The 12,449-nt window shown below is 47.3% G+C and overlaps 2 protein-coding genes across 3 annotated transcripts in view; one reads left to right on the top strand and one right to left on the bottom strand.

Annotated features, from left to right (window-relative positions):
• Window positions 1–2,682, top strand: part of NELFCD (negative elongation factor complex member C/D) — an 18,946-nt gene extending 16,264 nt beyond the window's left edge. For both annotated transcript variants that reach the window (XM_016190875.2, XM_007529233.3), the window contains exons 12-15: window positions 649–744; window positions 829–969; window positions 1,330–1,459; window positions 2,140–2,682. In XM_016190875.2, the coding sequence (XP_016046361.1) occupies window positions 649–744; window positions 829–969; window positions 1,330–1,459; window positions 2,140–2,174 (402 nt within the window). In that variant the 3' untranslated portion in view covers window positions 2,175–2,682. The remainder of the gene's footprint in view (window positions 1–648; window positions 745–828; window positions 970–1,329; window positions 1,460–2,139) is intronic.
• On the bottom strand, window positions 2,673–12,449 carry CTSZ (cathepsin Z). The gene is made up of 6 exons (XM_007529232.3): window positions 12,161–12,449; window positions 11,597–11,760; window positions 7,716–7,895; window positions 5,331–5,481; window positions 4,850–5,012; window positions 2,673–3,275 (listed from the first exon to the last, which is right to left on the bottom strand). The coding sequence occupies exons 1-6, from the start codon at window positions 12,298–12,300 to the stop codon at window positions 3,165–3,167; spliced, it is 909 nt and encodes a 302-aa protein (XP_007529294.1). The 5' UTR covers window positions 12,301–12,449; the 3' UTR covers window positions 2,673–3,164.

The following is a 12,449-nucleotide window of genomic DNA, read 5'->3' as shown; positions in this document are numbered from 1 at the left end:
TTCACTACCACCAGCCCCCCTTTTAATCTTTACTTATTTATTATTGGATAGAGACAGAGAAAAATTGAGAGTGGAGAGGGAGATAGGGAAAGAGAGGTTATGGTTATGCAAAGAGACTCTCATGTCTGAGGCTACAAAGCCCCAGGTTCTGAGCAGTGCTCTGCTTAAAAAAAAAGACAGAGAGACAGACCTGCAGCCCTGTGTGAAGCTTTCCCCCTGCAGGTGTAGTATGTACATTTGATCAGGTGTGCCACTGCCTGGCCCCTCTGTTTTCTCCATCCCTGTTTCTCACCTATCAAAAGAAAAATTAGAGAAAAAAATAAAATGCCACCGGGAACTATGGTAGAGTCATGCAGGCGCAGAGTCCCATCAGTAACCCTGGTGGTGAAAACAAAACAAAACAAAACAAAAAATGGTTTCTACTCTGTATGAAAATGTTCTTCCAAAGAACTAGTTTTGTTGATGCCATAAATTTCTTAGTTTTTATCAAATGTTCCTGCAAAGATAAATGTTTCTGGCCCTGGACCAAGTATCAAGAACCACCATCATTAATAACACACTGTTTTTGCTGGCTATGACACTGCACTGATGGTGAGCCCAGAGAGCTGACCATTTTGCTCAGCAGGGCTCCCTTTGTCTTGATTATAGATCAGCACCTGCCACCAGCTCCTGCATCCCCAGGTCTTGCAGTTGCTTGTTAAGCTTTTTGAGACGGAACACTCCCAGCTGGATGTAATGGAACAGGTGAGCAAGTGATAATCCGGGCTTGCTGTGTGACTGCGGGAGAGGAACCCATTCTAACAGACATGTTTTCCCCTACTCTTGTAGCTTGAGTTGAAAAAGACCCTCTTGGACAGGATGGTTCACCTGCTGAGTCGAGGTTACGTACTTCCTGTTGTCAGTTACATCCGAAAGTGTCTGGAGAAGCTGGACACTGACATTTCACTCATTCGCTATTTTGTAACTGAGGTCAGCAATATAGCATTTGTTTTTGTTTTATACTATTTACATTAGAAGTGCCCCCTTTGGCTGGTTTAGTTTATTTTGTACTCTGAGAACTGTGCTTTCTGATAATCCTAGTGATGACAATGACATTGATAATTGACCAAGCAGCTCCCCACTTGCAGGAGCTGTTTTATTAATAATACTTTACCACTTGGTATCTAATGTTAGAGGCTGGAATAATCCCCAGGAAGCAAGAAAATGTGTTGGGGGGGGTTGCAATGTTGGTGGTGATTTCCTCCAAACTGATTGCCATTTCATCAGCATGTAGATACCACTGCTCGTGGTCTTAAGTGGGAGGCATGAGCTGTGGTTCTCTCCATATAGGTACTAGATGTTATTGCTCCTCCATATACCTCAGACTTTGTGCAGCTTTTCCTCCCCATCTTGGAGAATGACAGCATTGCAGGCACTATCAAAACAGAAGGTGAACATGACCCTGTGACAGAATTCATAGGTAAGGTTGACATAAAAGCCTCTTTGCTATTGTTGTGGCACATGGGGAAGTTCCCACCCTCTGGATTCTTGTCAGCTGGACAGGTCACCAAAATAGCAGCAGATGGGCTAACAAAGGGGGGGGGGAGCAATTTAATAGCATGTACAGGAGACTTACAATGACTGTATCCTTTATTGTTGGGGAGTGTGGAGCACTGATATGTCTTCATAAGATAGGAAAGAATGGCCTCTATTCTTGAGAATAGACATGAGATTCTAAGAGAGGACTTGTTGATAGGTAAGCTTGAGTGGTACCTTCCCAAACTTTCTAGATCATAAAAGTAGGTAGGGGCAGGGGAAGAGGGGAAGATAGCCTTTTTAGACTTTCATGCCTGTGGCACCAGAGGCCCCAAGTTCAATCTGAGCAGTATCCTGGAAAAATAATTAAAGGGGGCAGTGGCTGCTTCTTTAATTAGAAAAAGTACAAGAGTTTACAAAGTTACTAGTACTTAGCTAGCAGAAAAGCAAAAGGACTAAGCTGCTCAGCTTTCAGGGTCTTCAGTGCCATTAGCTTAAAATAATCTGCATGTCAGAGCAGGGTATCTTAGACTAGTTGCCTGGCTCTAAACCTTCACTGCAATTTTCAGTGTCATTGTTTACTTCTTATTTCTAAGCAAATGTCTGTTGTTCTGTTTGTTTAAGCTCACTGCAAGTCTAATTTCATCCTGGTGAACTAATTCAGAACATCCTTCAGAGTGAAACAACATTCCAGGAGGCCCTTTTCAGAAGCAGCTACTCGAAGAGGTTTACCATCTTGGAAATGGGCTCTGTAAGGAATAGGTTGATAGGGCTTGTTTTTTTTAAAAAAGGAAAATGTTAGCAATGTCGATGAAAAACTGCTACTATAAACAGTCTAATTCAGGACTGCCCCTAGATCCTGTTGACAGTATTCATTTTCCCCAGTGTAGGAACTAGCTTCACATGACCTAGTTGTATGGACCCAACTGTCTGTCCCAGGCGTGGTGAAAATTCATAAGCTAGACACTAATAGTCCATCTATTACAGAGTTTACTTGGAGTTTCCTCATAAGAAACTACTATTAAAAAAAAAAAAAAGAAAAGAAACTACTATAATTAACTTTCCAAGAATAAATTTTGTAAAACTTTCTGCTGAGTTAGGAGGTTTAGATTCTGATGTTACAGTGTTCCCTCTGTGTAAATAAAATAGGCTGAGAATCAGTTCTTACGAATTGTATATTTTATTCTTTACTTGGGCTATAAAAAAATTGCTGTTCCCAACCTCCCACCACTGATTCTAAGGTGACACAATAACTGCAGGTAAAGTTTTACTTCATGGATGCCTTATTATTGATCAAGTATAAAGTAAATCATATCCTAGAGGAAACACAGGCCACATATTTTAATTCTTGTTGATCACTTTCGTCCAGGTAGCTGGTTTGCTATAGTCTTCAGGTGGGGAGCTGTCTCGTGAAGGTGTGAGTCACCCCACCTCTCCTCTCAGTTGCTCTTGCAGGTAGGATGCATCAGTCTGCATCCGATAGGTTCCTTCTGAGTGCTCTGTGCTGGAACAGCTCCTCAGGTACTTTGATTATCAATATCGAGTCCCTTCAATTTATGGTAGCACCAGTCCAGTACTCAAAACGACAGATGTCTGTGATTAGTCACACTATTCTTCTTAAAAAAACAGGTCTTCTGGAGACATCCACCTTAAACTATGGGATCCCCAAATGTACAATACTTCTCAATGGCCAGGTTGTAGTCAGCACCCTGCCCACCTTTATAGGTGCTGGTCACTATCCTTATCCAGCCTTGTTCACCCTGTGAAAATGGGAGATGTGTATTAGCTCAGTATCCTTAATCTGTCAGACTTCCCTCTGCGGCTCCACTTCACTGGTCAGTCCCAGTGAGGGGGATGCAGCATCCAAACCACCTACCCAGCTGTCCCTTGCCTTTACCAGGACCACTGTTCATAACTATCTTTGAAAATGTGTGTGTGTGTGTGTGTGTGTGTTTGTGTGTGTGTGTGACAGAGAGAGAGAGAGGGAGAGAGAGAGAGAGAGTGTGTGTGTGTGTGTGTGTGTGTGTATGTGTGTGTGAAAAGGGGGAGGGGAGAAGGAGCAGCATATTGCAGAACTGTAAGCAGCACCATACTGCTTATGGTGGTTCTGGGTATTGAACCTTGAAACTTCAGGCCTGAAACTTTGCATAACCATTATGCTATCTCCCTAGCCCATAATGAATTTTTTTTTTAAAACCAGAGAAGGTTAACATGGTTAATAGTTAACATGAAGAGTAGGGCCCTTTATGCCAGAAGCTAATTAATGTAACAAAAATACTGACCCTTTAGATCAGATGACTTAAGCAACAATGGTATGTTTAAGATGAGGCCTTAGAAATGAACATTCTGGGGACCGAGTGGTGGTGCATGTGGTTGAGTGCACACATTAGTGCGCAAGAACCTGGGTTCAAGCCCCCCGACCCCCACCTACATGGTGAAGCTTCATAAGCAGTGAAACAATGCCACAAATATCTCTGTCTCTCCCTTTCTCTCTCCCCTTCTCTTTCAATTTGTCTATAAAAAATACATAAAATCCTTAAAGGGCTATTTTAAAAAATTCTGGCAGTTAGTTTATCTCTTGGATTTTTAACCCAACTCAAACACACATACACACACACACACACACACACACACACACACACACACACACACACACACACACATACACACACGCCACCGCCACCACCAAAAACACTTCCAGGGAGTCGGGTTAAGCGCATATGGTGCAAAGACCGGCATAAGAATCCTGGTTGGAGCCCCCAGCTCCCCACCTGCAGGGCAGTTGCTTCACAAGCAGTGAAGCAGGTCTGCAGGTGTCATTCTCTCTTCCTCTCTGTCTTCCCTTCCCCATTTCTCTATCCTAACAAGGATGACATCAATAACAATAACAGTAATAACTACAACAATAAAAAGGGCAACAAAAGGGAAAATAAATATTAAAAAAAAAAAACTTCCACAGTATTAGGAGAGTCAAAACTGTAACAGAAAAAGGCTGGTGATAAAAGAAATAAGCTATTTAAGCCGAAAGTTTTAAAGCAGTGCTCAACTATATGTCAACCTGCCCTTGAGCAGACATTTGCCATTTGAGCAGACATGGAGACATTTCTGAGTATCACAACTATAGGACAAGGAGTGTACAGTGGGCCAGGACCAGGGATACCGCTGCATTCACTGTGATGTAGAACACAGCCATGGTCCAAATGGTATTCCCCCTTGGCACTCAGCTGGTTCCTGGGCTGGAGCCAAAAAAAATCCCCCTCTGTTCAGGATCACAGTTCTGAACTAAGAAGTCAGGAAAACCAGAGAAGTGAGAGGCACATCAGTGAAATCTTACCCAAGGTTCACCCCAGGAATTCCGGACAATCCAGTACTCAGTCCCATTGCTGACACCCCACCCAACCACAGAGACGACATGGTTGATGTAGGCCTCTTCAGAGTATTCAGCATAGATGCCTCCTCTGTATTTATCCATCTTTTCTGTTGCCATGATTCCACAGCTAAGAGCAAGCCATTGAAGAGTTAGCGCCTGAATGCAGGTACTCAGATGGTGCTTATCAGAAGACTGTCTCAACCTGCCCTGATGTCCTCCCTACCAAAGCATCACCAGTATCCCCCCTACACTGAGGCAGCACTGGGACCTTGTGGATGTCACTGCACTCATATCCAAGGGCAGTTAGGTCACCTTTACTTCCAAAACAGGACAACAGCATCGCAGGCCCACTGAGTAGAGCTGACCTAAGTGAAAAGGGTGAGCATGACCCAGGTTCCCTTACCCGAGGTCTCCACATTTGTGCCGGCAGTGGTTTTTTCCTCACCTGATGGGACCATTGGCATAGATCTCTGCCATCATCTTCTCCCTCCCAGAGACAGAGCCATAGTCACCCACTTTCCAGAGGGTGTAGTTCTGGATGGGATGGCACTCTTTGAATTCAGTGCATGTTCCACACTGGTTAAACTTGTCACACTCTGCAGGATAGCACAGGAAGTCAGTGTGAAACCATTTCCTCAGTAATCAGGTGACAAAAGAGCAGCCCAACCCCCTCTACACTTTGCTAATTTAGCCTACTACTCATTAGCTAATAAAGGAAATCATCTTGCTATCAGATGCTGTTTAAGCTTTTCTTTCAGTTGCAAGGGAACAACAACAAGCCTTTCCCAGGCTTGGAGGAAAAGAAAGACAAACATTAATTAGTACATAATAGGCATTCAGGTTACCCCTTTTCCTTTAAAGGTCAAGTGAAGGGCCTCTTCATAATTCTCTGTAGCTGAAAATAAGAGTGGAATTATTAACTCTTAATAAGGTAACTACTGCTGGCTAGTGAGTTGTTCAATGCATTTGGGGGTAAAAAGTAAGCATCAAGCCATCAGTTTGGTTTGAGAAGGTATTAATTAGAGGACTGAACAAATAGTTCAGCTATTTGTAGGGAACGCACCTTGCCTAGTGCAAGGGCCAGATTTTTTTTTTTTAAAGATTTTATTTATTAATGAGAAAGACAGGAGGAGAGAGAAAGAACCAGACATCACTCAGGCACTGGCACGTGTGCTGCCGGGATCAAACTCGGGACCTCATGCTTGATAGTCCAAAGCTTTTACCACTGCACCACCTCCCGGACCACAACAAGGGCCAGATTTGAGACTCAGTACTACATGGGAAGTGCTAAGGCACTGGAGGAAGCTTTGGTGCTGTGGTTTCTCTCCCTATCTGTCTCTGTGAAATGAAGAAGTAGCCCAGAGTGGTGAAATCACAGCGGTATAAAACCACAGGTGTACAGACACACAAAAGACAGCTCTTTGCCAAGACTCCCACCCCCTAGATGTACTTCTCCCACCATAATCTGTCATGGCCCTTAAGTCTTACTGCTTTTTTTTTTTTTTTTAATTATTTATTTTCTCTTGTTGCCCTTGTTTTATTGCTATTGTAGTTATTATTTTTTTATATTTATTTTATTTATTTATTCCCTTTTGTTGCCCTTGTTGGTTGGTCTTACTGCTTTTTTGTTACCTGTCTCTATTATAGTATTTGTCCAGATTCCTCCATTGGAACATTACACTCCCTGAGGAATAAACATGACTTAATGTTCCCCTTGCACAGTGTACAGCTGGGAAGTGGGAAATCAGTGGCTATGCTTGCTGACAAAAAGACAAGACCACTGCAAACAATCAGGTTGCTCATGAGCTACGTTTGTCCCAAGGTGGGCATGAGGGGCCTGGCCTGGGAAGAGATCATGAGCTAGGCCCCAGGAAGCACCTGCTTTCCCTCTCACCAACCCCTTTCTTGGGTCCTCCTTATTGCACTTAAACTTCAGCCACTCATCTAACCAGTTTGAGAATCTGGAAGGGTAGTATGACCCAGGAGACAAGACAGAGTATGTGGGAGCTGGGTGGTGGCGCACCTGGTTGAGCATACATTACAGTGCCCAAGGATCCAGGTTTGAGCCCTCAGTCCCCACCTACAGGGGAAGCTTTGTGAGTGGTGAAGCAGGGCTGCAGGTGTCTCTCTCCCTTTCTATCTCCCTTTCCCTCTCAATTTCTGGTTGTGTCTATCCAATAAATAAAGATTTAAAAAAAAAAGATAAGAACATGTGCCAGAGGACACAGGGCTAGAGCAGATCTTTCTAGATGGGGAGGGTGGAGGTGGAAACCACCCTGGACTTGTCTGTTTCCTCCTTCCTGTCTCATGCCTCTTGAGTTTATCCTGATTTTCTTTCTGGATACGATGGAGCTCCAGTGGAGACCCAGGTGGCTGAAAACTGCCAAGGGGTTTTCTTTCCTTTGGCTTTTAAAGGGGAATAGCTTGAGAGAAAAGCGCCAGCTTACTCCGAGGAGCCCAGGCCCGCTTGATTCCAAACCCACCTGAATGCCTGATAAGCAGCAGCCAGGCAGATGCTGTACTCCAGATGGGCCCACCTGCTTCCAATTTGAGTCAGCAGCCTGTATACTCTACTTACATCCCTCAGCTACCAGCAACTCCCCCTTACAAAGGTCTCAGAAACCACCAAAAGGTTAGCCTAGCAGAGTCCAAGTTTCACAGGCTGGAGACACTCAGTCTCAAGTCTCTGCCTACTAATTTCCTTTTTCTGCTCCCTGATTCCCACCAGATTGAAGGTGGCAGGGGACACCCTTCTCTGTTCTGCCCTCCTCCAGTACCCTGGCCACAGGGTGTGAGAAACAAGGAAGAAGGTAGGGCATGAGGAACCTACCCTGGTCCTTGGCCTGGTAATTGTTGCAGGTCTCATCGGGGATGCCATGCTGGTGGGCATATTCCCACACTAGCAGGTCATTGCCCCCCTCACAGGAGCCAGCCCCAGCACAGTCGATGATGTGCTGCACGGACAGTAGGGTGGAGGGCCATGCGCCCTTTCTCTTGATGTTGATCCGATCTGCAAGGCAATACCCAAATGTCAACTCCATTGCTCCACTTTGGTGGGCCCTCTCCACACCCAACACGGACACCAAAGGCTACCAAGAACAGAGACTCGGTCCCCACCTTTGTAAGGATCTAGAAGAAGTCCAGAACCAGCCTAGCATCAAGCCAAAAGCCCCTGGAGCTGAGCAAGTTCACTAGGGGAGGCTGGCAGGGACCCAGCCCTAGTGCACACAGTGAGGACATGCCAGGCCCAGGGGCTGGTTGATGGTTGATGTGGACACTCTTGCTACCCATATACTGAGGTCCCACTCCTCTAACTTCCAGGAACAGGTAGAGTTTGCACACCTCTAAAGCTAGTGCCTACCTCCCTTTCCAAGTGTGTGGGTTACTGCCAGTCCCTGTGGCCAGCTTCAGATGCTGTCATTCATACCACTGTCAGTGCTCCCAGGGCATTTCCCAAGCACCTGCTACACCTGCACCTCCCAGTCAAAACTCAGCTATTCTTTCCTGGGTTACAAGGGGCTCTGGGTTCCTAACCACCACACAGTTTGGTGTCATCTCCCAGCAGATGGTCTAACTGGCTTTTTACCACAAACCAAACACAACTCTTTCCTTCCCACCTGCTTCTCTGATCTTCTCAGTTCAGCCTGCTCCTTCCAGGTCTGCATCACACCTACCGGGCAGCAAGCTGTTGTCCTTTGGGAGAACAACACTAAACAAAACTCACAGAAGCTTTTCCCCACAGGAGACACCCTCTCTACCCAACTCCCCCTGCCGAAGGAGACAGATAATAAACAAAAGCAAATATGAACTGAGGATACAGTGAGGTGAAGAAACAGAATGAGAGGATTTGGTGGGGGCCAGTGAGCGGGTGGGAATCAGGTACAGAGGGAGGCCAAGGACCTCACTGGGTGGCATATGTAGGCAAAAGATCTGGAAAGCAGTAGTCTTTGGCTTCCAGGCTGGTGTGTACACAGAACATGGAGTCAGCCCACATGAGCTCTTATAGGTTATGTAAGGAGTTTTATCTGAATGAAATTTTAGAGGGTTTCAAACAATGGGAATGTGACCAGACCTGGGTCTGGGCAGGCTCACTAACCGCTGGAGAGCTCTAGGTATAGAGAGATCAGGGTGCAAGTAGGAAAACTGGTCAGGTGGGATCTGAGGAGAGGTCAGGTGACACAACAGTGTTCAAATGGGGCTACAGGGAGAAGAAGTAGGGATTGGGAGTGCATAACAACAGGATGTTGGATTGAATGAGGATGCAGAGCAGACATTTGAGGCTGTGATCTGAGTAGTCTCAATATAAATCACTACTGATCCAAGAGAACCCAGAAAGTGGGTTTTGTCAGGTAAAGGCAATGGTGAGAAGGACAAGCTTTTTAGAGCTGACCACAGGTTTGAGGGTCAAGAGTCCAAGAGAGGCAGTTGAGTATAAAGGCTGAATTTGGGTGAAGGGTCAGTCAGATAAAATTGTAGGACAAAGACCAGGGGAATTGGAATTCATAAATTGGGAGGATGAAGAATCCAGAAGGGGCAGGGGTAAGGTAGATAGCATAATGGTTACGCAGAGACTCTCATGCCTGAAGCTCAACCCCATACCACCATAAACCAGAGTTGAGTAGTGCTCTGGTTAAAAAAAAAAAAAAAAAAATCCAAGAAAAAGCTATCAGAGAGAGAGGCCTGCGGGTGGTATGGACCTTGGACCTGTTGCAAAGATGGAGCCAATGGAGAAGTGAGGAATTAGGTTGGAACTAATTCAAGGGTAGAGGGAGGGGGCAGTCCAGTAGAAACACCTCACTTGGGAGCCCAAAAGTTGAGCACAGGTAGGATGGAAGCCTCTAGTTCAACTATACAACAGAGATGGCCGTTCTGAATGCAGGGAGTTAACAAAGGACTGGGACACTGGGCACTTGGGGACTACCAGAAGGCATAGTTGGTTAGCTAGCTGCACTAAGTGGCAGCTGAGCCAGATGTCCCTGGAAGTTCCCTTCTGGGACTAAGTTTCAATGAAAGAGGAAGAAGAACCTGGCTGTGGGGAAAGAAATTAGTTGTTGGATAAGAAAGAGGCAGAGAAGGTGAGGGAGATAGCATAATGGTTATGCAAACAGACTCTCATGACTGAGGCTCCAAAGTCCCAGGTTCAATCCTGCCGCACCACCATAAACCAGAGCTGAGCAGTGCTCTGGTGTTGATCTCCCTCTCTCCCTCTGCATCTCTCTCAAATAAAATAAAATAAAATAAAGAGGCAGAGAAACAGTGGTCTGGGAGATGTCACTCTAGAACTTTCAGTAGATACCAGATAATATGGTCCAGGAGGTGGCTCAGTGGATAAAGCCTTGGACTCAAACGTGAGATCTTGTGGTCCGGGAGGTGGCACAGTGGATAAAACACTGGTCTCTCAGGCATGAGGTCCTGAGTTCAATCCCCGACAGCAGGTGTACCAGAGTGATGTCTGGTTCTTTCTCTCCTATCCCTCTCATAAATAAATATTTAAAAAAAAAAAAAAGAGGTCTTGAGTTCAATCCCCAGCAGCACATGTACCAGAGTGATGTCTGGCTCTTTCTCTCTCTCTCTCCTATCTTTCTCATTAATAAGTAATTTTTTTTTTTAAATAAAGATACTAGGTAACAGGCCAGACTCCAGTCACCTCTGACCTGCCCCAGAGCCTTTCACAAATGCAAATCTTGCACTCAGTTCCCTTGGAGATTCTTCAGAACTTCAACTATCACTCTTTCTCCCACTTCTAGGCCCCCACCACAAAGGTTCCTCTTTCAGTTCCCGATCCTGATTTTTGCCCTGCCTGAGCAACTCAAGGTCCACCCACACCCTTCCTACAGGCAGGTCTGGCCAAAAGACTGCCAGGGCCTCCACATTCTCCTGGGGCCTACCCACCTCTCCTCTAATCAATGGGAGCCCACCCTGAGGGTTCCCTCACCTTAAATGGGATTTTAGTCTTCTTCTCTCCCTTACCAAAAGGTGGAAAGTAGGCATTAAGCCCTGGGGGTGGGAGGTAGTGGTGTGGATGGGGGAGGGGTGCTGGGAATCTCCTAGCCTACCCTTGTCAGATGCCAGTCACAGCTGGCAGGTTCTGGGGTCAATCTATTCATTCTACAGAAAGCCAGGCAGGAAGCGGCAGAGCCCAACCCTCAGGGCCAGATTCCTAATCAGAAGTCCCTTCTTTGTCGGAATTCCAGAGCAACTAGAATCTCCTGTGCTACAATGAGAATGGCAGGTTCTCTCCCACATACTCTCAGGAGTGTCTGGGGCAGAACAAAGGTAGAGCTAAGCTTGAAGTCTTCTTCCTCCTCTTTAGGGCAGGGCTGAGCAGCCCTCAAGTAGTATGGGGGCTGTTTCCCCATCTTGCCTTGCCATAAGCCTTCTTGGCCTCATAATGGCCAGATGGGTAAGGTCCAGATGAGAAAACCATCTTTTACTCAGTATTCCAAACATTCATCTTTAAGAAAAGCTGCTTCATTCCATGTCCCCCAACAAAAGTAGAGACACAAGCTCTGAGAGACCTAAGGTTCCTGGGAGGCACCTGTCACTGGGCATCAGTCCTAATGTGGCCTGCTACACACAGGCCCCCACAAAACCTACCATGTCACTTAGGCCTTCTCTCCATAGGGTGGGAAGACAGCTGAAGGTATGGACAGGTGCCCTGGCTTCTGGCACGTGTGCTAACAAGGAAGGAACACAAGCTCTTCCACCTACCCGCCATGGCGCTGGTGCTACCATGGGCCCAACAGGAGCCGCAGTACTGCGGGATGTGCTGGTTCCTGGTGACACTGGCATAGTTGACACCATTCACGTTGCGCCAATCCCAACTCTTGGGCAGATCCGAGGGAGAGAGGTATTCGTGAGGTCGGGGGTATGACCTGGAAAGAGATCACCCCCCAAGAGAATGAGCACTGGAATTGTTGTACTCCGTCCGCTCCCCCCTCCAGCACCCCATCTGCGGCATCCCCCTGGGCCCTCCGCCCTTCCAAATCAGCGTGGGAGTCAGCAGCTGAACCCACATCACGCCAGAGGATCCCCGTCCTGTAGAACAAGGAGGCTGGTGGTACCCCCAAATGCAAGGCCTACAGTACTCCCCAAGAAATGCCCAAATGCCTGGAACACGAGGCTGTCCAGCTTGTGCTCGCTCCGCTCACGTGGAAGACAGTGGCTCCCCCCAGACAAAGCAGCAGATCTGACCCTCCAGGGTCAAGGATGGTGCCTGGGCTCCTGGACCCCAGGGAGGAGGGGGTGCAGGACCGTCCCCCGACCCTGGCCCACCTGAGCCCGGGCTGGGCGGCTCCGTCCCCACGCAGAGCCCGGTAGCAGCTGCGGCCGGGCCGGAAGTGCAGGCCGGCCCGCACCGCGCCGACCAGCAGCACGAGTAGCAGCAGCAACTGCGGCCGCCCGCACGACGACATGGCCCCGCCGGCTTGACGTCCTGACCCTGACTCGGTGCCGCTCCGCCCGCCGCCCCACGGGCTCGTACCCTGCCTCCGCCTCGCGCCCGGACCCGGCCCGGCCCGGCCCGCTCTGCCCTTAAGGTGGCAGCGCCGGGGCCCGGGACACA

Source organism: Erinaceus europaeus, chromosome 1, assembly GCF_950295315.1.
Source record: "Erinaceus europaeus chromosome 1, mEriEur2.1, whole genome shotgun sequence".
NCBI lineage: Eukaryota > Metazoa > Chordata > Mammalia > Eulipotyphla > Erinaceidae > Erinaceus > Erinaceus europaeus.
This window is presented reverse-complemented; position numbering and strand designations above follow the sequence as displayed.